At 35.1% G+C, this 26,998-nt stretch overlaps 1 protein-coding gene across 5 annotated transcripts in view; it reads left to right on the top strand.

The window, feature by feature from the left end:
• Positions 1-26,998, top strand: part of LOC106716961 (segmentation protein cap'n'collar-like) — an 88,915-nt gene that overhangs the window by 44,080 nt on the left and 17,837 nt on the right. For 4 of the 5 annotated variants that reach the window (XM_045685419.1, XM_045685415.1, XM_045685418.1 and 1 more), the window contains 5 exons: positions 3,200-3,333; positions 3,610-3,714; positions 24,788-24,882; positions 25,764-25,843; positions 26,574-26,653. In XM_045685419.1, the coding sequence (XP_045541375.1) occupies positions 3,200-3,333; positions 3,610-3,714; positions 24,788-24,882; positions 25,764-25,843; positions 26,574-26,653 (494 nt within the window). The remainder of the gene's footprint in view (positions 1-3,199; positions 3,334-3,609; positions 3,715-24,787; positions 24,883-25,763; positions 25,844-26,573; positions 26,654-26,998) is intronic. The other variant, XM_045685417.1, reaches the window with a different exon arrangement.

Genomic DNA, 26,998 nt, shown 5'->3' on the forward strand with positions numbered 1-26,998 from the left:
TATTTCTTTCTTGTTTATGTGCACACTAGCTGTAGCCAGCGACTCCGTCTGCGCGAAATTAAAAAGAAACGGAATGAGTAGAGTATGTGTTCTTCTAGATTACATCTGTGTGAAATTTCATCAAGATCCATTGAACCGTTGTGGAGATATGTAGTAACAAATATCCATTTATACATCCAAACATTCGCATTTGAGTAAGATTAACATGTATTGACGATACTTACACACGTACGTATTTCCAAACAGCTACGACTTAGGGTCCTTCAAGAAGCGAGCGTATCACCATCTCAAAGGCCGGCAACGCATTTGCGATTCCTCTGGTATTGCAGATGTCCATGGGCGTCGATGAACACCTTGGTGTTCCCGCTGCTCGTTTGCCCCCTTCTCTTATAAAAAATCGCATTTCTATAAGATCTTTTAATTTGAAAACAGTATATGCCCTTAATTGTGTACTTTTTATATTAAAAGGTGGCAAACGAGTAAACGGCCATCTGAATTGGAGGCAAATGCAGATGCGCTGCCTACCTTTAATCAACGGAGGAGGGGACGCATACAAAGAGTTTATTTTCCTTCCTATGCATCCTCTTCCGCCAAATCCACTTCCCCTTCTCATTTTTTTTTAATTTGTAGATTACTATTTGAAGATTAACAACGAAATCAATGTTAGCCGATTTTCAATTATAAAAATCGCGACGTTCTGTAAAATTATTGTAGAAGTGTTCTACTGTTACATTTTCAACAGCAAAACATAGTCAGTCGGCAGCCAATGAACTATAAATAGTTTTCACTTTCGACACCTAGCTGCTGTGACGGCGTTCATTGTCAAGGTTGTTATATAATGTTTATTTATACATTGTTTGACGGTTCATGGTTACTAGGGTAAATACTGTTCCGGTGCCTCTGTTGGAGATACCGAGACCCTCGCAGTGTCACTTGAAGATGGCCACAAATTTCACTTTAGATCACAATGGGGTAGGCAAGATATGTATATAGGTACTCGTACCTACTGGTGAAAAATATCCCTACCGTCGTCGGTCGGGTAAATATAAATTACATGAAATACACATATCAATCTGTCCTTGAATAATATACCGTGAAGGCTAACACAAAATGGCGACAATTTTGACAATTGATTGTTTTTTTTTTACAAACAAAAAGTAGCCAGTGTTTAGATTCAATTTGTATCGGTTTATTTGGAATGGATTTTTATTTTTATATTGAAACCTTCTTTGTTTAAATCTAAAATTAGTTACGAGATTTTCTACTTATATATATTTTTTAATTCACAAATTTAAGATAATTTATTAAATTAAGAAATCGTTTTTTTTGTTTAAAAATTGCATTATTCACTTTTTCACATTGACTTCATCACTTCGTAATATCCTTACAAAAGTTGGTTCAAAGTTTTCTTTTCACGTATTAATATAATGTTTATGCTTAGATCACTTAAAGGTTGCTTTAGTTATCACTAAGGCAACCTTCAGTTTACGTTTGTATGGGAATATTTAATTATTAATAAACAATTGCTTGAACAAAATGCCTGTGAAGAAAAGTATTGCATATAAAATGGTATAAAGATAAACATGACAGAATTAATTGCGACAGCAGCGCCTCTCAGCACAGATATCCTTGTTCGACTATATAGATGGCTCCTACGAATAAGGGCCAATGTATAAATTGACAACTTTACAGGATACGCTCTCAAAGTTACAACCATATAGGAAAAGATGCCGTATAGGCTCTTTTACTTCAGCAAAAAATACACATTTACATCTGTTAATGTGTATTTGTGTTTAGTGCGTGTTAACTAAACTAAGAGGTAGCTTTTAACATAAAAAAGTAAAAATCATCAATTTGTTACTTTGACCCTTATACATAGGACCAATCGATGTGTTACTTATGTCTTTTTCTTTAGTATAAATACCTTTGCCTATTTAGATTTTACATGTTTTCTGAGAGAACTAACTGCGATTGCGGAGCCCAGATAAGCTTGTCTTGTCAATTCATTTGACAGTAACACTTTACCTACCGTTATTTCTAATTTGTAAAAAAAAAATTCGCCTCCGTAATTTAACAAAAGAAGGATTATAACCTCTTTGGTGTCACAAGTATGCCACTGCGGTTTGGGACTGGCCATTGTTTTTATAGTTTTTTTTTCTTTGAAGAAGAATGAAAAAGTTAATTGTTCGAAATGGCCAGTATTTTGTTCGATTATAAAATATATTCCCTTGAGTCTTGTTGAAACATGGTCTATGGGAGTTGTCCTTCGAGGACTTTTTTTGATTCTTCCAACATGTCGGAACAAGTCTATATTTGTTAGATTTTCCTAATAAGGATTATGTCAACATAATCAACAATATAAATCCAATTAAAAATTCAAAAGAACCATCATTAGATTATCGACTTCATTCCGAAAGAAATAAAGTTGGTTATTAAAATGTATTATTCATTTGTTTGTGATTTAAATCCGTCTTAAGACCCTCATGTGGTTAGCTACCGTTTATAATTTGACCGAAGTAGCCGGACTTTAAAGGATTTTTTCACAGTTAAAAGGCTTACGGTAAGACTAACCACTGGTCTTTGAAAGGGTTACTTTTTGTATGTCCATTGCGGTTTGCAATGATTTATTGATTATTTTAACTTTTGCGGACATTTTTGTTTGCTAATTTTTGATTTATGGTTTTAGATTATTGGTAAGTCGTAACTGGAACGGTTATGTTGTTTTGTTTTATTTTAGTTTAAGTAATATGACGTTCCTTTCTTTCTTCTTAGAGATACAGTTAAATGGATAAGCGATTGTTCTGTGCCGACGGACTACCTCCATGAGCGAGAAACTCGGGTTAAAGATAAACCTTTAAAAGTGAGAAAAAATTCAAAAAGACTTACGGGCATCCAGGTTCAACTGTTTATTCAAAAAATAGTACATATTACTAATATAAATGCAACAGTTTAAATGAATGTATGTATGGATGTTTATTTGAAGGTATATCAGGAATGGTTGCATAGATCTCGGTGAAATTTGTCACAGATTTAGAACATAGTCTGAAAGAAGACATAGGCTACTTATTGCGCTTTTTTTTAATTCCTCGCATACGTAGTCGCGGTCATAAGCTTGTAAATAAATAAATGTTACAATGACACAATCATATGGCTTGTTACTAACAAAATATTTAAATTTAACCTGATATCTTGTCACCAGGTGAATACGTGATCCAAGGAGAGCTGCCCCGCGAGCTGGTGAACAGTGAGGAGTCAAGGTTCGATCTACTAGAGGAGGCACTTCAGCTTGTTGAGCTCGGAGACGAAGCGGAGCCTAAGGATGAAGAGCCTGAGGTAAAATTTTGTTTCTTCTACAAAAACTATACTCTAATATCAGGAACAAAGACATATAGACATCCACACAGAAGACGGGCGTCAAGTGGAAGCAATTCCGCTTTTCGTTTGACGACTTCCCACCCTTTTTTATGAGGAGGATGGGAAAGGGAAGTGTATTTGGTATAGAAGTGGAGGATATATTTCTTTTCTGTCCGTCCCATCTTCTGTTTATAGGTAGATGTCGTTTCACCGCTTGCTCATTTGCCACCTTATCATATAAAAAATGTGTTGCAGGCGGTAGAATCTTGCAGCAGTGGTAGCAGTGCAAGTGGCACCGAAATGCTGCATCCTGCTATGCGGCATGTGCCGCACCATCCTCTAGCACATTATCACAACCAGGTCAGTGATGTGATCAATAAATGTTTGTCTCCAAAAGTGATTGTCTCAATGCCGCCTGTATCCTGTCTTCGGTTTTATAAGAAACTAGCTTTTAACCGCGACTCCGTCCACGCGGAATAAAAAATAGAAAACGGGGTAAAAACTATTCTATGTCCGTTTCCTGGTTCTAAGCTAGCTGCCCACCAATTTTCAGTCAAATCGATACAGCCGTTCTTGAGTTATAAATAGTGTGACTAACACCACTTTCTTTTATATATATAGATATAGATTATTCGATTTTCAAAAACCTTCAAACTGTCTTTTTACTAACAACGCGCGGGATTTAAAAAAACGATAATAAGCCTATGTGTTCTTCCAAACAATGTTCTACATCTGTGACAAATTTCATCAAGATCTGTTGAGTCGTTTCGGAGATATCTTCAAACCAACATCCATATAAACATTCGCATTTATGTTATTAAAATTTGTATGATTGAATTTATCTTTATATCTAACAAGGATCAAAAGTAGTGTTTGAAAAAAAAACATTTAAAATTTCTTGATAAATGACACTAATGTCGTAAGGGTCAAACACCACACACGACGATTAGAGGGTTAGCTTGTGGTCCAAGTTATAAACTTATGACTTGTGACGAGTATATTAACTAAGTGAGTTAAAGTGGATTTAAATCTAAAGGGCCAATAGTCTAATGATTAATAGGTACAGCAAACACATGGTTGTGGGTTCGAATCTTGTGAGACGACTATTGTAAACCATATTAAGGCTATATTAATAAGTATTCACGAACACGTTGAAAAGATACTACATGGAAAACTATTTAAAGTAGAAAGAATTAAATTAGACACCTATTTTACTCTTTGGGATGATTTAAAAACTTACCAATACAAAGTGTGTTATTTACTATATTTTAAAGTTTCATTTTTAATATTTGACAAAACGACTAAAAGATCAGATTTTATTAATAACTAGCTGAATTAAAAAAAACTAATTAAGTAGTCTATGTTTTTTTCCAGACTATGTTCTACATCTGTGACAAATTTCATCAAGATCCATGCAGCCGTTCTAGAGATACTTTCAAACAACTTTCACATTTATAATATTAGTAAGATAATACGAGTAATAATAATAAACGAATTTAATCCATTCAGAAGGCAAATGTTTGATTACAAATTAGATAAAATAATGTATAAATAACATGATAAAAATTAGGGGAAAAAACACAAAACTAAAGAAGTAATAAACATGTAATATTTTAACAACGACTTTGAGTGATTAATTTTATCCGCTTCCTGCTATGACTTGTGTACGTAAAACATCTATGAAATATAACCACCTTCTTGTTCCTTGTCTTCGTGTCAATCCATCTTTAAGTGACAATTAGGAGACGGACAAATTGTACGATGTTCTGGTAAATGCCGCTGTTGATTCCTTGGAAGGATTTTTTTTTTAAATCGTTGATCTTAGTTTAGTGTTTTGGTATTCAGGAAACTTTTACTTTATTGGAACGAAGTTCCTTATCGTGCGTTGTGAAAGGGGGCTAGATGGAAAAAATTCTTACGAAAAGTTGTCACGACACTTTTTGCTATAGTAAGTATGTTAACGACGAATGAGCGCTACGACGCGTCGTTGCCATGGTGAAGTAGCGCTCATTATATAACGAAAATTCATAGAAATAAAATGTACTTCTTGTGAAGACTTAAGTTTTTTATTCATAGAATAAACATTGGTTCCTTCACTAATTAATCGAAAGGAACTTCGTTCCATCTGGGTGTCCCTTGACACCTCTCAAATTTTTATTGTTAGAAACTGTTTAGTTAAACACGTTTTTTAACCCTTTGACCGCCATTGATTGATATTATTGACGTCAACTTGATGATATGTTTCACCAAAACTATTTCCAGCATCAGTATTTGACAGTACAAGATCTCATTTCGGAAACCTACGCAGAATAATTCAGTAATGATGATTTCTGAAAATACCTTGCGGTAAAATGGTTGGAAGTTGAATTGAAACGCTGTCTAAGTATTCCATGGTTAGGCCCTAATCTTAATGTATGTATGGATGGATGTTTGTTAGAATATATCTCCAGAAAGACTTCATGGATCTTGATGATACTTGGCACAGATGTAGAAAATTTTCTGAAAGAATACATAGGCTACTTGCTAGTGAATATATTTAAGGTAAAATGGAAATATGGTCCTTCAAGAAAAGAACGTACTTCTTCCTCAAATATTGGCAACGAAATTCTACCTCTGGTAACCAATGTTGCAAATGTCCGTAGGATTCTGGTCAACTAACATTAGACGGTTTGTCACTCGTTTGTCGCTTTCTATAAAAAAAATCTGTAATTTCTACCTACCCCTAAGAGTTAAATGCGTGAGTAAATACTAATTACGAGCTGTCGCCCGTGACTTCGACCGCGCGGAATAAAAAAACTTAATTAGTAGCCTATGTGTTCGTCCAGACTATGTTCTAAATCTGTGACAATTTTCTTCAAGATCTGTTGAGCTCCATCCATCTAAACATTCGTATCTATATATAAAAGAAAGTCGTGTTAGTTACACTATTTATAACTCAAGATCGGTCGAACTGATTTAGCTGAAAATTGATGGGGAGGTAGCTTAGAACTAGGAAACGGACATAGGAACTTTTTTATCTTGAATGCATTTATTTTTATTCCGCGCGGACGAAGTCGCGGGTATAAGCTAGTTTATAATATTAGTAAGATAACTCTTAATGCATTTAACAATGAAACAATTAGTGAAATCATTTGACATTGTCAAATTTTAACGACAAAAAATGGTCAACACTAATCCTTATCAACTGTCACTTCGTGTTTATTTTAAATATGGAATTTTAAATATTTCCTTTTACACCTGAATTATATTTAACTAGTACGGTAGCCACGTTTTTACATGTACTAGTGATGTCTATTAAAATATCGATATCGATAGTTTTGAATCGACGTCTCAACCTCATACTAATATTATAAATAATATAAAATATTATAAATACTTATAAATGCGAATGTTTAGATGGATGGATGTTTGTTTGAAGGTATCTCCAGAACGACTGAACGGATCTCGATGAAATTTGTCACAGAAGTAAAACATAGTCTGGAAGATCACATAGGCTACTTATTTAATGCCGCACGGACAGAGTCGCGGGCGACAGCTAGTAGCTTATAAAATAGCAAACTTAGACAATTAGCTTATGGAGTCCCTTTTTTAAAAGGGATGCAATTCATCTGGTAAAAGATGAAACAAGTTTTAAACAAAGTTAGCCAAATAATGTACTAGCAATTAACTTGACAAACATAGAAAGTTTGACAGAATGTTTTATCGTATACAGAATGCGCTCTAGCACTACCAAATAGTATAGCATAATATATTTCATCTGTCAATCAATTTTAGAATGTGGATTTGAAAGAGCGAGAGATCAAGGAAATTTTCTTTGTCTATTCTTTTAGAGTACAGTCATATATCGATAAGATAGTATGTACATCACTAAAGTAATCTTTAGATTGGAATTCATCCTGATTTATGTTTATTTAGGTCCTCACTTGAGAACCTCTGCGCATGCGTGACCATACCCTTGGTGTTTCTTTAGGCTTTTATTATTAAACCTTTTTTTCCATTATTAATGAAAGCGAATTATGGATTCAAGGTTTTCGTGTGATATTTATTTGTTTCAATTGAACGTCAAATTCGGTACTTGGCAGCCATTTTTATTTTATCTTATCTATCTATATATATAAAAGAAAGTCGTGTTAGTTACACTATTTATAACTCAAGAGCGACTGAATCGATTTGACTGAAAATTGGTGGGCAGGTTTAGAACCAGGAAAAGGATATAGGATAATTTTTACCCCGTTTTCTATTTTTAATTCCGCGCGGACGGAGTCGCGGGAAAAGCTAGTTAAAAATAAATAAAAATTACAAGTTTTTTTTTTTTTAAGTTATACACTTTCGGTTAGACGCAAAAGTAAAAATCAAAATCACATATTGTATTGAGATTTTCTTTATAAAGGAGCAGCGTTAAGACCTAAGTTATTTAGTTGCAGTAAGTGACTAAGCATTAAGTTACGCCCTACCCATCCAGCTGTCAATCTTAGTGTACCTAAGTTACATCTGAAAGACTACTTGATTACCTATAGCGGTGTATTTGAAAGGCTTTTATATATATAAGTATACTAGCTTTTGCCCGCGACTTTGTCTGCGTAGAATTTATGTAAAAGGTTGAAATGTCGTGTGTATTAGAGGTTATGTTCTATATCTGTGTCAAATTTCAATAAGATGTGTTAAAACATTGCGGAGTTATCGATTCAAGCAAATCAAACTTATCTCATCTGAACCGTATACATTTCTGGGATCATAAGTAGCTTGAGCGTCGGTGGCTCAAGGTTAAGCACTTGACTTGCAATCTACAGGTCCTGGGTTCGAATCGTGCCATGTACTAATATGTTTTTTGATTTACATATGTACATTTATCCCACGTTCTTAAGATGAAGGAAAACATCGTGATGCAAATATCTGAGAAGAAATTCAATGATATAGGTAAAGTCAACCCGCACTTGACTGTGGTTGACTTATGACCTAGTCACTCCTAACTTAGGGTAGGCTCCGAGCCCTTCAGTGGGGACGTATAGTGAGCTGATGATGATGAAGGTAGCCTATGTGTTCTTGTGTTAAAGATAGTAGAAAGAGGATACACAAACAGACTGTCCAGTATTCGTTTACCATATATGTCTGGACTCCTTTCTAATAGAAAGTCGTAATTAAATTAATAAATATGGTTACCGACAAATATTAATTTCAGTATGAATGTATAATTTTTGACGGCTCCTACGTAAATTGTTGTAAGTAATATTTTTAGGAAAATTATTTTTTTAGTTTTCGAACTCAAATAAAATCTTTGTTCAACAAAAAATAATGCCCGTAACTCAGAGGGGTAAGCAGAGATCATGGACTTTGATTTGACACAGTTTTAATGCACGTCGGTTTCGGGTGTACCTACTTAAAGGGCTTTCTTCAGTGTTTCATCAATGTGGTTGATTTAAGTTCAAAATTTAAATATTTTGTTTAAATTATTAAAATTTGATGTTAGATTTAAAATGAGAACACTATTATGTCTAATGTACATTAAAATGTCTCTCCTGAAAAATCTTATTTTTTTGTCTTATGCCAATACACGTAGGAGCCGACTTTTTCTTTAATTGTAATTCATATTTGACAACCCTGGTTTCTCTTTGGTTGTTGATATTATCTATAAAGTCTTTGATCTTACCGTTTAACCGTATACAACTTCAATCGTTCGAATAGTTGATGTACACTTTCGGACAAAAGTTGAAGAATACAATAAACAATACCATATCTTAAAATATTATACGCGTATGCAAGTTATAATATACTAGCTTTTACCCGCGACTCCGTCCGCGCGGAATAAAAAAAAATAGAAAACGGGGTAAAAATTATCCTATGTCCGTTTCCTGGTTCTAAGCTACCTGCCCACCAATTTTCAGTCAAATCGATTCAGCCGTTCTTGAGTTATAAATAGTGTAACTAACACGACTTTCTTTTATATATATAGATTAAGGAAATACCTATCCCATTTGGTTACAACAGAATTTTGAAATTGAAATTTTGAATTTTCGAAAGCCGACGATTTTATTCGCTAAGCTTACGCAATACATTGTTATAAGGGTTTGTACACAGCGCAGTTGTTGATATTATATTCTCTACGCGCCATCACCAGTCGCTTAGCAACCTATTTGTCAAGATCGTAATGTGAAAAGTCACCGCAATTTTCAAGATGGCGGAGCTACGTCTGTCAACTCGCGTCTCGCGTCAACTCGCGTCGACGATGTAACGATGTAACATATAGCGTCGGTGGCTCAGAGGTGACTTGATTCAAGGGGCACTTGACTTGTAATCTGTAGGTTATGGGTTCGAATCCTGCCATGTAACAATATGTTTTTCGATTTACATATGTACATTTATCCGACTGTCTTACTGTAAAGGAAAACATCGTGATGCTACACATATCTGAGAAGAAATTTAAAGGTGTGAAGTCAACCAACCCGCACTCGGTCAGCGTGGTTGACTATGACCTAGTCACCCCTAACTTGGTGTAGGCTCCGAGCACCTCAGTAGGAACGTATAGTGAGCTGATGATGATGTACGGAGCACGCGTAACACGATACTGGCTACAATATAAGTTTCGAACATTTTCAATTTAAGTTGCAATGTGTACAAAGGGCTTTAAATTCATGTTTTGATGTCGCCGATATATCTGAAGGAGAATTTTAGGAAATGTCATAGAAAAAAACCTCAAACATGTACCGAAAGAATTATATAACAATTTGTCATTTATAACAACGCAGGTGGCCTGTCTGTCTGTCTGTCTAAATAAGTCATTTATCATGATGTATACGTGTACGGAATCGGGGAATTTAATTTAACTTATTGGTACTCGAAATACATTGAGATTTGTTTTAAATATGAATTTCCACTCATGAAACATCTATATATATAAAAGAAAGTTGTGTTAGTTACGCCATTTATAACTCAAGAACGGCTGAATCGATTTGACTGAAATTTGGTGGGCAGGTAGTTTAGAACCAGGAAACGGACATAGGATAATTTTTACCCCGTTTTCTATTTTTTATTCCGCGCGGACGGAGTCGCGGGTAAAAGCTAGTTTGTATATAAACATATTTTCATGTCTTTAAAAAATTTAAATCATTTTCTAAAATGGCAGACTATCTTATTTTAGCGTCTGACAATATCAATGTTAAACAGACTGTATCTGTCTTGACAAGTTTTCCATATCATTTTTGTACACTTACGCTTTACCATATCTTCGGAAATTAACTTTGGTACCGCGTCTCTCACCGGGCCAGACAAGATTGTTTGACTATAAAAACCCTTCGACAATTGACTACGGTTGACAAATGGTCTGTTGATAGTTTGCGGTTAGCAGGTAGTTGTTTTTATACTTACTACCTACGCCCCGTAACGAATTAGGGATGATGTTTTCTTTTAATTTCAACCGCTAATGATATAGTAAGTTATTCTTTGAATTACTATGTATTTTAAAACAATATTGAGCCTCGGTAAATTTCGGCTTTCACTGATTAGAACCTTCGTATACAAGGTGAGGTTAATCCTCGAAACGCGACGATTTTAGTTGCTAAGAAGAATTAACAACAATAAAGATTCGTACACAGTGCGCGTCGCCGACATTTCTATCCGTCAACACCAAAGTCAGTTGCTTGCAACATGTTTTTCAACATCGTCGTGAGAAAAGTTGCTGCAATTTTCAAAATGGCGGAGCAATACAGTTGACATGACGCTATTCCTTTACTGACCGAATAGACGACTAGCATCGACGATTCTTATGTCCGGAACACACAACGAAATTCTTGCGATGCAACCATGCAGTATTAATTATTTATTTATTTACTAGCTGTTGCCCGCGACTCCGTTCTCGTGGTATTAAGTAGCCTATGTGTTCTACAACTTTGCCAAATTTCATCAAGATCTGTTGAGACATTACGGAGATATCTTCATACATACATTCGCATTTATATTAGTAAGATAAGTTTTTAAGCTTAGGATTACAATTAAGTCAAATAACAACTATTTAAACGATAGATAGACGATTTATATTACATTATGTACGAAGAGACTGTGTTAAATATATTTCAGATCGTAGTTTCTTCATCGTAAACTAGCTTTTACCCGCGACTCCGTTCGCGCGGAATAAAAAAATGCACAGAAGATAAAAAAAAGTTCCTATGTTTGTGTCCTAGTTCTAAGCTACCTCCCCATCAATTTTCAGCTAAATCAGTTCGATCGATCTTGAGTTATAAACAGTGTAACTAACACGACTTTCTTTTATATATATAAGAAGTGGAATGATAAAGTTTGATGGACGGTCGGAGTTAAACGGACGTTGCGTTGTAATTTATTTCATTTCAATTTTTACTTCCTAACGTATAATTTTCATCTTTTCTTTAAGATTAATTTTGTATGTAAATGAGATTGGATTTGTAAAATTTTAATTGCATCTGATATATAACAAAAGTAATTTGTTTGAAGCATATGTAATTACTAAATATAAGCTTTAGTAATTCCTTAATAACGATAGATCTAAATATATATGTCTTACTAATATTATAAACTAGCTTTTACCCGCGACTCCGTCCGCGCGGAATAAAAAATAGAAAACGGGGTAAAAATTTTCCTATGTCCGTTTCCTGGTTCTAAGCTACCTGCCCACCAATTTTCAGTCAAATCGATTCAGCCGTTCTTGAGTTATAAATAGTGTAACTAACACGACTTTCTTTTATATATTGTAAGATATTTGATGCAAAAGTATTTTAAAAGAAATAAACTAACAGCGAAATAGTGAATTTAACTCTACTTCTAAATAATCCTCGCAATAGTATAAATTCAAACCGAACGTAAGTAAACAAAAATGTAACAAGAATGTCAGACGTTCCGCAATGACGGATGGAGAGAGACTGCCTCGAGCAGCAGCGCACGCTTCCTTATAAAACCTTTTGTGAGACTACCCTCAACAGTCCTAACACACTTTTAGAGAATTATTAGTCAAGATCATCTCGAGCGAATTGCGCGCTAAAGTTCCCCAAAAACAAGTGACAGATAGCTGTAGTGAGGCGACGTAAGCGTTGATATTTGACATGTCTAGTGCTGCGCCGATACACCGGCACAGTGTTGATTTTTGTCTCTAACAATATATAGATGCTAATGTTTAGATGTATGTTTGTTATAAGATATCTCCGGAACGTCTCAACAGATCTTGATGAAATTTGTCACAGATGTAGAACATAGTCTGGAAGAACATATAGGCTACTATTTTTTTTTAATTCACCACGGACGGAGTCGCGGGCGACAGCTAGTATTTTATACTTGAGTTGACGAATATGATACAAAGGTGCTTGTTACAAATATTCGTGCTATCCCCACAGGTAGCGAGCGATTAGCTCAGACACGAAATAAAATGTCGGCGACGCGTCCTTGTTTTAGTAAATCTATGACATTGTATTTCTTAAGTCGCTTAGAAACTAACCTTTAAATGTATTGTTAACTCTGTTTTATTAAAGACTAGCTTTTACCCGCGACTCCGTCCGCGCGGAATAAAAAATAGAAAACGGGGTAAAAATTATCCTATGTCCGTTTCCTGGTTCTAATCTACCTGCCCACCAATTTTCAGTCAAATCGATTCAGCCTTTCTTGAGTTATAAATAGTGTAACTAACACAACTTTCTTTTATATATATAGATAATGACAGGGATGACGATATGTTATACAAATTTGGTCTCAAAAATCCCCTGTAAAGTCGCTTGGTTTTGAAGATCTTCTTTGCCTGTTATTAATTGCTTTGCTAGTACGTAAACCTTATTGACGAGTACCGTGACAATTCTATTGACACATGTTGTCCCTGTCTTATCCAAAAGATAGACAAAGACAACAATATATGTCGAAATCCACATTTATATTGATAACTGTGTATACTAAATTCATTAATTTCATTATAATTAGACGTCAAATACGAAATCAAATAAAAAGGGAAATGCAGACGTTTTTAATCTCGGAACTTTCATGCGCGGTTGTCATATTTATCGATCAATGATCTATAGATCGCGGATCTATAGATCGTCGGGGTCAGGCAATCACAGCGCTATTCAGCCACGGAACGTAGAGAGCTTTGTGTTGTAGTTAAAGTGCTTGTTAAGGCGAAATTTATATTGTCTAATCTATATATAGATGTCTTAAATAAAGAAAGAAAATTTCTGTCGTGATGCTTTAATAAAGTTAGGTACTTAATTTAACTTTAAGTTATAAATTGACTGAGGTTTAATCCTACTTAGGGTGTGTTGACTGAGGCCCAGTCTTACTACGGGCAGTGCATGAGAATTGTCTGAGGCCTAGTCTTACTTAGGGCAGTGGAGGCATATTGACTGACGCCTAACTTACTTAGGGCAGTGGAGGCATGTTGACTGACACCTAACTTACTTAGGGCAGTGGAGGCATGTTATCTGAGGCCTAGTCGTACTTAAGGGAGTGGGGGTGTGTTGACTGTGGCGTAGTATTACTAAGGGTAGTGGGGGTGCGTTAACTGAGACCTGTAAGCTCGGGCCTGCACACACAGCACGTGTGACGTCACATTATCTTATTCACTCAAGTAAACTGCAACTAACTTTTAGTGCATCAATAAAGACGTTACCAAGAACTGGTTATTTCGCGGAATGGCCTACTTTAGACATGCACTGTGACGGTAAAGTGTACCGTATGACTTTCTTCCACTTACCGCTGTATGTTCAGTTATGTTTAAAATCGTATACTAGCGATGCTTGCAGCTTTAATATTCAGATTTACTGTCACTCAGATGAGTAATAAGGGAACACTTAGCGAACACTTAGCGTTGATTTCTAATATTAATCGAAGGTAGTCTAACAGTTTGTTTCAACAGTTGAAATACGCGTACAAAGTTGCATGAAAAATTTTGAGGATTTCTTTTGACAGTGGAACCTTACAATATTTTTTAATAAATTAAGCAAATCTAGTCCACAAATATTAATAAAATAAGTGTGTATTTATGTATAATAGAAAAAAAAAATTGAGAGGTGTCAAGGGACACCCGGATGGAACGAAGTTCTTTTCGATTAATTAGTGAAGGAACCAATGTTTATTCTATGAATAAAAAACTTAAGTCTTCACAAGAAGTACATTTTATTTCTATGAATTTTCGTTATATATTGTCACGTCGTTGCCATGGTGTAGTAGCGCTCATTTGTCTATAGCAAAAAGTGTCGTGACAACTTTTCGTAAGATTTTTTTCCGTCTAGCCCCCTTTCACAACGCGCGATAAGGAACTTCGTTCCAAAAATTCTGTCTTTTCGCGTATCCGCGTTTGTTACAGATAATCTCCGAAACGGATGGATCGATTTTGACGGGACTTCAACTGGAAAGTAGCTCATGTGTTCTGGAGTAACTTAGGCTAGTTTTTTTTTTATTATCCGCTGACGAATTAACATATTATCGATAGTAACGATTTTTTATCGTATGTAATAAAAAATATACTTGCACTAGCTAAGGTCTATTTCCACTTAAAGGATAACCGCGCGACTTTACAGATGTATGTTTAAACTTGGCCATACTAATGGAAATAAAATACATCGTACTAATATTATAAATGCGAAATTTTAAATGGATGTTTGTTAGAAAGTATCTCCGGAACGGCTCTACGGATCTTGATGAAATTTGGCACAGATGTAGAACATAATCTGGGAGAACGCATAGGCTAATTAAGTTTTTATTAATTCCGCGGGTATGGAGTGGCAAGTGACAGCTAGTCTATAAACATGCGTACAGCTCTTCTTGTCGTTTAGTGGAAATGGGTCTTAATGTTATGATTCACGCATCGTTATCATGTTTTGTTTTTTGCTAGTTATTCTGTCATCTATACAGATTACAATTTCAACGAGTTAAACACATTCCAGTACACAAGAGAGCTTCATAAACACAGTCAGAGTATAACAGTGAAACTGTATTTTTTTTACTAGTAAAAAAAGCTTGGGGTAATTTTCATGAAATTAAGCTCTAATATTGTGCTAAATTTTATAATGATCCGTTGTGTTGCTAATCCTATAAATTGTATTTTGATCAGCCGTTCACAGACTATAAAAGACTAGCTGTCGACCGCGATTTCGTTTGCGCGGAATTAAAAAAAAAACTTAATAAGTAGTCTATGTGTTTCTCCAGATTATGTTCTACATCTGTGACAAATTTCATCAAGATCTGTTGAGTTGTTCCGGAGATATCTTCAAACAAACATACATCTAAACATTCGCATTTATAATATTACTAGCTTTTACCCGCGACTCCGTCCGCGCGGAATAAAAAAATAAATAGAAAACGGGGTAAAAATTATCCTATGTCCTATTCCTGGTTCTAAGCTACCTGCCCACCAATTTTCAGTCAAATCGATTCAGCCGTTCTTGAGTTATAAATGGTGTAACTAACACAACTTTCTTTTATATATATAAGATTAATAAGTAAGTAGCCTGCATTATCAGATTTAAAGAAATGAAAGTTGCTTGTATCGATGTAGCGGTATTAAAAAACATTTAGTTTACGTATAAGGAAAAACAGTTAAGAAACATTTTTTAATACGAACGTGAAAGTAAGATATGAAAAGTACAAAATTAAACCAATAGACAGAATTCATTTGGACAGAAATTAATCGATCAATTTATAATCTGTCGTCAATCAAAATGTCTATGCTTCTTTTTTCTAATTGCAACAAGCGAATCACGCAAATTATTTATTTTGTTTTTTTTTTCTTAACCAAATAAAAGGTAATGTTTTTTGTGCATATGTTTTTTATGTTCCATTGTGACATGACGTCATTCTCTTTGTAATCTTTCCCTTGATATAGTCATAAGAGTACATGATTTTTAAAAAAAATAAAAAATAGTATTTTTTAATTACATTACGCGCTTACGAGTATAATGAAAGCACGATATGTAGCCTCCTTAAAATGAACCGTTATCGTATGGCGGTAGGCCACTTTACTTATTCTGGTGATTTCACACCGACGTTAAGATGTTAGCGCTTTTTTAAATTACAACGGCTTATGCCAGTACGGTTATTCAGCTATAACGCGTTATTTCGTTTATAACGTTATAACTTTATTAGGAAAAATAACTAATGAAATCGAAAAACGAGAAAGTTGTATAAGGACGGAGACAGAAAAAACAATTTTTTATTTATTTAATTTTTTTGTAACATGTTAGTTGAATTAAATAGTAATCTTGATTTTTAACTCAAATAATAATATGTTTAGGAGTTGATTATCTTTTTAATATTCAAGTTTTCATTTAATGTATTCAAGGATTTCATATGCATTTAATTTTTAAATGGAATTTTGGACTTGTCAAGTATAATAACTAACAAATACTGTTTAATACTGTAAGCAATTGCTATCAAAGAATATAAGCTATAACAGTTATTTGCAATAGCATTCCAATAACTGGTTATCAAAAATAACTTACGTTATAAAAAACATAGCTTCCGCGGTCACTCCGCCGGACAGTGACGCTACCATCGCGACGCGGGACGCGCGCTTTTCGAATATGGAACGCGGAGGAATTCAAAAACATGTGACAGTAATAAAAAGCGCGCCAAAAGAAATCATAATGTGACATTTGTTTTTTTTTAATTATCTAAACGTCAAACGTACCTGATTTTTAATTCTGTGCAATAAACCACTTTAGTGGACAGTCTGATTTTAAGTGCAATATTTTTTTTAATTTAATATAAGTGTTTGTTGGTTAGGTTTTTTATTTATTTTTTAAAATGGATTTTCATGAATATCAGGTGAGTTTGTTTCAGAAAAATATGAATATTATTGATTAATAGATGTAGAAGTTTAAATTAGATATTTCAGAGTATACCCCATAACTGTGGATTTCGTATAACGTTGGTTTGAACTTTATAAAAATTACAAAAACATTCCAAATAATTTGCTGGCTGCATATCAAGTATAGCTTCAAACTAAAATTTGCTCTTTGATAACGTCAAAAAATTACGAAGATTCCAATTTTGAAGCACCAATAGCCTTAAGGTTAAACGAACTGGCGATCCTGAGTACGATGCCATTCGACTTTCTTGAACCATATTCTAGCATAAGTGTAGAAAATAAATAGATTTAATCTACTCATTTGAAATAAAACTACAGTAAATTTTCAACAATAATACTTAATTAGTTGACAACAAAAAAACAAGATGGCGTGCCAATCAAACAAACTGGTAACAACTGTAATTTAAGGTTTTTGTTGACAAATTGGCGGACGATTATGGGTTTATTAAATTACATATCACGAGACCTTGCTATGACCTTGGAACCTCAAGGTTAAAGTCATGGGAGTATCTAAAATAAAGGTCAAATTGTATATTTTTCAAAAAATAAGATGATCAACGTGAACAAAGTCACGGAGAACTGCTTGTGTTAGAATGAAATAAAATATTTCTACATACAAGCTGTCGCCCATGGTATCGTCTGCGTGTAATTACAAAAAAAAACTAAATAACTTACAAGTTATGCCAGACTGTCATTTAAATTTGTTTTTTTACAGTTTGTCATCAAATCTTGCAAATTAAATTTGATCCACTTCCCGGTTAAGAGTGAGGCTGAAATTTTGCATACATGTGTAAATCGTGTGACATAGCAATATTATGGTGACATTGTACTGATCTGATGATGGAACTGGAAGGTGGTCATAGGAACTTCGCAAAGATACGACACAATATAATCTAGTTTTCATCGTCTTGACGATTAGTTTCTAGTAAAAGCTGGTTTTTAAAGAGTTTTTATTTCTTTTCAATCAAAATGCACTTCTTTGCATAAAAAATTGTGTCAAATTTCCTTAAAAAATTGTACAAAATTATCACTTAACATATAAATATAATATTGATCTATTTTAAATACTATACTCGATAATTATCTGTAAATAAAACCTTCTAGAGTTAATTAAATGGTCTTATTAGTACCATAGACAACTCTATGGATCGCGTGTTTAAAATTACATACGACAACACTATATCATTTTAAACCACCTTGAGAACTACCAAGGTCATATAGCACTGGCTTCTTTAATCTGTTCGCAATTAAATGTACTAAATTGTCGTCATCACAAACACGAGGACACGGGACTAGTCTACCCTTAGGGCTAGGTCGCATTCAACACGATCCCACTGCTTTAAGCGCAGTAAATAAATTTCACAGTTATAGAACTCGCAAGGAAAATATTTGCTATGTGCACGAATGAGCCAGTTCGAAAGTTGAAATACCACGACTATAAAAGACAGGCTTCAAATGGAAACAATTTCGTCTGATGAATGTGCCTTCACCACCCTTTTGTTATAAGGAAAAGATGGTAAGGGGAAGTGAATTTGGTGAAAGGGGAGACGTATAGGAAGGAGGAATGTCTTCTTTCTGTGCGTCTCTTCCGTAGATTAAAGGTAGACAATATATATCCATGGGCAGTGGTCCCTTCGCTGTTCAGCGAGGTGGCCGCTTGCTTATTTGCCACCTTATATATAAAACTAGCTTTTTCCCGCGACTCCGTCCGCGCAGAATAAAAAAAATAAAAAAAAACGGGGTAAAAATTATCCTATGTCCTATTCCTGGTTCTAAGCTACCTGCTCACCAATTTTCAGTCAAATCGATTCAGCCTTTCTTGAGTTATAAATAGTGTAACTAACACGACTTTCTTTTATATATATAGATAAGATTCTAGTGTCACAATGTTAGTTACCATACTCCGAAACGACTTGACTGATTTTTATGAAATTTTATATACATATTCAGTAGGTCTAAGAATCGGTTACAATCTAATTTTCATACCCCTAAGTGATAAGGGTTGTAAATTTGACACAGATGTACAGTATTGTCCGGAAGAACACATAGACTACTTATTAAGTTTTTTAAATGCATGCAGACGGAGTATAATAGCGACAACTAGTATAATATAAAAAAAGTGGAATTGGTATTAAATACAGACCCAAGTTACACGCGAGAAAAACATTACCCTCCTATCAGTCCGGTAACAATAATCCTTCTTGTAGAAGTAATGATGCGTGAATTTTGTTTAATAATAATAAATATTATAATATACTGTGGTATTTGTAATGTTGTTTGTAAGCCAACGTGTCCACAAACGCTCTCTAATACATGTCATAGAGTATGTTTTACAGATGTACAAGTTTGTGTTGACAAGTTTTTATATAATAGCTGTCGCGCGCGATAACGTACGCGCTGAATTAAAAAGTTAACTTAATTAGTAGTCTGTGTTCTTCCAGACTATGTTCTACATCCGGAGATACTTTCGAACAAAATATTCATCCATCCATCCAAACATTCGCAGTTATTATATTAAGTAAGACTAATGTGAATTAAAAAAATTCAATATTCTGCTATTTTTATCTATACAATTAATAAAAATTGTAAAATTAGTAATTAGTAGTAATAGTGAAATTCCAATTTATTAGTCTGTCCGGAAATTCGCGTGTGTTCTGGGTAACCTCAGAAACGATTGGACAGATTTTAATTGAAGGCTGCCAACGAAATCGCGGTCAATCACTAGTTTCAATACAAATGGTACTACTGTCATACGCTATGGTATTACAGATGCCTACATAATTAACTCTATCCGTATCTCCGATATACAATTTAACGCATCTCTGACGCTTGAGGAACGTTCTAGACTTTTTACTGTGACATTAGACGTGTCGTGACCGTGTTCCCACTGACTTAACACAAACCAAAAATCTTTATATTAGAAAATACTACAAGTTATAAACTAGCCTGTTTCAGTCTCTAAAAAAAAAACTTGAGAGGTGTGTTGGGACACCCGGATGGAACGAAGTTCTTTTCTATTAATTAGTGAAGGAACCAATGTTTATTCTATGAATAAAAAACTTAAGTCTTCACAAGAAGTACATTTTATTTCTATGAATTTTCGTTATATATTGTCACGTGGTTGCCATGGTGAAGTAGCGCTCATTCGTTGTTAACATACTTACTATAGCAAAGTGTCGTGACAACTTTTCGTAAGAATTTTTTCCGTCTAGCCCCCTTTCACAACGCGCGATAAGGAACTTCGTTCCAATAACTGTCATATAAAACTTTCCTGACAAAATAATTACCTGTACATTGTGAAATAGGCCCTTAGCCTCTTCGTACAAAGGTAAGGGAGCATACGAGCGGCGGGAACACAGACTTGGTTAACAATGCCTATCCCTTCCCAAGTTAGGGGTGACTAGGCCATAGTCAACCATGCTGGCTCAGTGCGGGTTGATTGACTTCACACATATCTTTGAATTTCTTCTCAGATATGTGCATCACGATGTATTCCTTCATCTTAAGAACGTCGGATAAATGTACATATGTAAACCGAAAATTGAAAAACACATTGGTATATGGCAGGATTCGAACCTAGGAACTGCAGATTGCAAGTCAAGTGCTTAACCCCTGAGTCACCGACGCTCAACAATGCCTATGGATATTTGCAATAGCAGAGGAACTGCAGATGTTTGCACTTGCTTATTTTTTTGTTACTAATATTATAAACTAGCTTTTTCCCGCGACTCCGTCCGCGCGGAATAAAAAAAAAAAAAGAAAACGGGGTAAAAATTATCCTATGTCCGTTTCCTGGTTCTAAGCAACCTGTCCACCAATTTTCAGTCAAATCGATTCAGCCGTTCTTGAGTTATAAATGGTGTAACTAACACAACTTTCTTTTATATATATAGATAAATAGATGCGATTGTTTAGATGGATGGATGTTTGTTAGAAGGTATCTCCAGAATATGAAGAACATAGCCTGGAAAAACACATAAGCTACAATTTTTTTTTTTAAATTTCGTGCGGGCCGAGTTCCAGACGACAGCTAGCCTTACTAATATAATAAATACGTATGTTTGTATGGATGGATGTTTGTTTAAAGGTATCTCCAAAACGACTGAATAGATTTTGATGGAATTAGTCCCAGATGTAGAACATAGTCTTGAAGAACACATAGGCTACTAATAAAGTTTTTTAATTCCGCAAGGACCGAGTCACGAGCGACTGCTAGTAATTCCTTTAATCTCTGTAATTTTCCTGTTTATGGAAATAGTTAAAAAGAAAAAAAAAACTTTAATGATCGAAGTCGAGTGCGACAGCTAGTCTTATAAGATATTAAAGTCTTTTTAGTACACATAACTGGTATAAAATATTGTGTGGTACATAAAGTTTCACTGCTCGAGTTTCAACACTCGAACATACAGTATTGACACTGGCATGAGAGCAAAGACAACACTGTGCGTTCTGCCAACGGTAAATGTAGTGTTTGTTTATGATTTTAGTGTTGCCATGTTTCTATTGATGTTATAATTTTTTTTCTAACTTTTTACGGTTGTTAATCGAGAATTACTTCGAAATAGTCTAAATACTCGTTTGAAAGTAATGTTATCTCTATTATTAAACTAGCTTTTACCCGCGACTTCGTCCGCGCGGAGTAAAAAATAGAAAACGGGGTAAAAATTATCCTATGTCCTTTTCCTGGTTCTAAGCTACCTGCCCACTAATTTTCAGTCAAATCGATTCAGCCGTTCTTGAGTTATAAATAGTGTAACTAACACGACTTTCTTTTATATTATTAAATTTGACATACTCTGTATGAAATCTTACTAATATTATAAATGTGAATGTTTAGATAGATGGATGTTTGTTTGAAGATATCTCCAGAACGGTTTAACGGTCTTTGATGAAATTTGACATAGATGTAGAACATAATCTAACACATAGACTAATTAAGTTTTTTTTTATTCCGTGACTGAGTCACGGACGACTGTTAGTATCCTATAGAACCGAGAAATTACTTTGATTGCCTTTTGACTGGTCAATAGAGGATTACCTTAGAGTATAAAAAGCCTTTTAACTTAATGTTTACTTAAAAATCGATACAAAAATCTTAACTGAAAGAAAAGAACAAACAAAATGTGTTAGTCAGTTATCCTCCATTAAAGCTTCCCCAACAATAATATGAAAGATAACTGTCTTTTAAGATTTGGCGGGACCACCAACAAACATGGCGTCCAAATGTCACTTGTCAATATTAAATTTTTTATCGCTATAAGTCGTATTACCGGTGAAATTCGAATTACCAGTTTATAGACCGACTTAACTGACCCGGTGGGTATAAGGGACACTAAATTACAAAGGCTTAGCACCCCCTTTGAATATCACAAGATTTTTTAATAGGATAGCCTAATTTTATTCCTTTTTCCCTTCCCACCTTTTTTCTGATAAGGAAAGGATGGGAAGGGGCGGTGGATTTGATGGAGGAGGAGATGCATAAGAAGGTTAAATATTCTCTTTTTGTACGTCTCCTCCTTCGTCGATTGAGGGTAGGCAACGCATCTGTAATTGCGAATGTCTATGGGCAGTCGTCACTTTGCCATTTCGGCGAATTCATGAGACCGCTTGCTCGTTTGCCACCTTGTAATATAAAAAAAAGGAGACATTGCAAACGTGCAAACCATTAAAATATGCCAATATAGCGATGTGACTGTTGTCCATTTGCAAATAAGAACGTCTATGGGCAACTTTAAATCAGCAGAAGAGGGGACGCACAGAGACATTTTCCCTTACTATGCGTTCTATCCTCTGTCAAATATTCCGCGTACACGAAATAGTTTCGAAGTGTGGAAAAAACTAAAATTACTCCTCCGACACTCACACTCATCAGACGAACTCAAAATCAGACACTTCTCGTCTGACTTCTTTGTAATAGAGGCAGCGATCGAGCTGGTCAATTTGTGCAGAAAAATTTAAAAGATCCTTTTTCGTAATATTGTCTTGAGTGTTCTTTTTCTATGTTTAAACTAGCTGTCGCCCGCGACTCCGTCCGCGCGCAGTTAAAAAAACTTAATAGCGGTATGAATTTTTTCTCGCCTTTTAAACCTTCCCTAGACCTCCACGAACATTTCAAGACTAATATAAGATAAATCCGTTCAGCCGTTCTCGAGTTTTAGTGAGACTAACGAACAGCAATTCATTTTGGAACGAAGTTCCTTATCGCGCGTTGTGAAAGGGAGCGAGACGGAAAAAATTCTTACGAAAAGTTGTCACGACACTTTTTGCTATATCACCATGGCAACGACGTGACAATATATAACGAAAATTCATAGAAATAAAATGTACTTCTTGTGAAGATTTAAGTTTTTTATTCATAGAATAAACATTGGTTCCTTCACTAATTAATAGAAAGGAACTTCGTTCCATCCGGGTGTCCCAACACACCTCTCAAGTTTATATATATATATATAAATAATATTTTGTGACAGTACCATTTCTCACCGGGTCAAATAAACTTGTCGCACTATAAGTAGAATTAACGGTGAAACTGGAATGATTTTACGACTTTACAATCAGATATATACACAATTTGACAGATACATGTGAATTTTCACCATTACGAAATACCAATCAACATTTTTAGGTTAGGAAGTTCGCCATTTTGGAATACAAATTAATTTTATTGGTACGCGATTGATTCGATATTCGAAATTATTATGCGGTTAATAAATTGTTTTTTTTTTTAATTTGAGACAAGAGAATACTCGTATTTAGGTATTTTAGTTGAGAGCCTATGTGTTGTGCCAGATTATGTTTAATTATTTTGAAGATATCTGATAAACATCCATCCATATTCATCATCAGCTCACTATACGTACCATTGAAGGGCTCGGATCCTACCCCAAGTTAGGGGTGACTATGTCATAGTCAACCATAGCTAAATGCGGGTTGACTTCACACATATCATTGAACTTCTTCACAGATATTTTCGCATCTGTATCTATATATATAAAAGAAAGTCGTGTTAGTTACACTATTTATAACTCAAGAACGGCTGAATCGATTTGACTGAAAATTGGTGGGCAGGTAGCTTAGAACCAGGAAACGGACATAGGATAATTTTTACCCAGTTTTCTTTTTTTTTTTTATTCCGCGCGGACAGAGTCGCGGGTAAAAGCTAGCATTTATATATATAAAAGAAAGTCATGTTAGTTACACTATTTATAACTCAAGAACGGCTGAATCGATTTGACTGAAAATTGCTTAGAACTAGGAAACGGACATAGGATAATTTTCACCCCGTTTTCTATTTATTTATTCCGCGCGGACGGAGTCGCGGGTAAAAGCTAGTCTTATATTTATATATATAAAAGAAAGTCGTGTTAGTTACACTATTTATAACTCAAGATAGGTCGAACTGATTTAGCTGAAAATTGATGGGGCTTAGAACTAGGAGACGGACATAGGAACTTTTTTTATCTTGTGTGCATTTTTTTTATTCCGCGCGGACGAAGTTGCGGGTAAAAACCAGTTTATAACATTAGTAAGATAATTCTCTCCTCTTCCTAGTTTATCATCGCGAAGTCTACTTTAGTCAGTAGACTCAATATGACCAGTCTGATTTTGTGACACTTGCAGTCTCGGCCGCAGCGCTGGCAGGACCTGGCTTCATTGCTGACCATCCCTCCACCCCCTGAGCAGTACCAGCATTACCAACATCCTCATAACATCACGTAAGTCACAAATTACAATCTCTTATATGTCGTCGGTGGCTCAGGGATTAAGCACTTGACTTGCAATCTGCAGGTCCAGGGTTCGAATCCCGCCATGTACCAATGTGTTTTTCGATTTACATATATACATTTATCCGACGTTCTTACGGTGAAGGAAAACATCGTGATGCAACCTGCTCATATCTGAGGAGAAATTCAATGATATGTGTGAAGTCAACCAATCCGCACTTGGCCAGCGTGGTTGACTATGGCCTAGTCACCCCTAACTTGGGGTAGGCTCCGAGCCCCTCGGTGGGGACGTATAGTGAGCTGATGATGATGATGATATGTAACTATATTTATATGGGGATGATAGCAAGAAATTTAGGCGACATGTGTTGTGTACTAACTTCTATGGCAGAAGACAGGCGTGAAAAGGAAGCAATTCCGCGTTTCGTCTGATGAGTGTGGTACCGGAGGTCTAATTTTAGTCCTCTTTCCCTTCCCACCCTTTTCTTATTAGGAAAGGATGGGAAGGGGAAGTGGATTTGGCGGAGGAGGGAGGGGGATAGGAAAGAGAAATATCATCTTTCTGTGCGTCCTCTTCTCCGTTGATTAAAGGTAGGCAACGCATCTGCATTTGCGGATGTATATGGGCGACGGTCGCCTCGCTATTTCAGCGAATCCAGGTGGCCGTTTGCTCTTTTGCCACCTTATGATATAAAAAAAAACTTCTATGTCGTTGTATTGCGTCGTTTAACGACTAAAATCGCGAGATTTCGAAAATTTACGTTGCCTAGTAGCCTTATGTTCACATAGTCAGATAATTTTGTCCGTCTATAGTTGCTAATTTAAAAGTTAACCCTTTAAACGCTACTAACGAATTCTTGGTATAATTCCAGTGCACATGGAGCTCCGGTTGGTTATGGACCAAATTATCACGCACCAGCTCCAGTCGCTGATAAACATCCTGAAACTTACGGTAAGATGTATTTTTGTTACATTAAGTATGGAAAAAACTAAAAAAAAAAAACTTGAGAGGTGTGTTGGGACACCCGGATGGAACGAAGTTCCTTTCTATTAATTAGTGAAGGAACCAATGTTTATTCTATGAATGAAAAACTTAAGTCTTCACAAGAAGTACATTTTATTTCTTTGAATTTTCGTTATATATTGTCAGAAGTAGCGCTCATTCGTCGTTAACATACTTACTATAGCAAAAAGTGTCGTGACAACTTTTCCTAAGAATTTTTTCCGTCTAGCCCCCTTTCACAACGCGCGATAAGGAACTTCGTTCCATTCGCGCGGAATTAATTAAAACTTATTAAGTAGTCTATGTGTTCTTCCAGACTATGTTCTACATCTGTGACAAATTTCATCAAGATCTGTTGATACGTTCCGGAGATAACTTGTAACAAACATACATCTAAACATTCACATATTATCTATCTATCTATATATATAAAAGAAAGTCGTGTTAGTTACACCATTTATAACTCAAGAACTGCTGAATCGATTTGACTGAAAATTGGTGGGCAGGTAGCTTACAACCAGGAATAGGACATAGGATAATTTTTACCCCGTTTTCTTTTTTTTTTTTTTTTTATTCCGCGCGGACGGAGTCGCGGGTAAAAGCTAGTTTATAATAATAATAAGTTAGATATAGAGTTTATTTATTTTTCCTAAATAAAATAGTTATTTTTCTTTCACAGGAGGAGCTACTTCTTTAGATGGTGCTTATAAAGTTGAGACTACCCACCATCCACAGCCACATGATGCATTGTATTACCAGGTAATAACATTTTCAGATATAGATGTCTCCTATAAATAAGGGTCGATGTACAAATTGACAACTTTACAGGAGACACTCTCAAAGTTTCAACCATATAGGAAAATAGACCGCATATGGCTCTTTTACTTCAGCATTTATACCTATAAATGTGTATTTATGTTTAGTGCGTGTTAATTAAACTAAGAGTTAGCTTTTAAAATATAGTAAAAATTATTAGTTTGTTAACTTTGGTCCTTATATGTCACGGAGGACTCATTTTAGTACTCTTTCCCTTCACACCCTTTTCATATAAGAAAAGGGAAGGGGATGTAGATTTGATGGAGGAGGAGATGCATAGGAAGGTTA

Source organism: Papilio machaon, chromosome 29 (genome assembly GCF_912999745.1).
Source record: "Papilio machaon chromosome 29, ilPapMach1.1, whole genome shotgun sequence".
NCBI lineage: Eukaryota > Metazoa > Arthropoda > Insecta > Lepidoptera > Papilionidae > Papilio > Papilio machaon.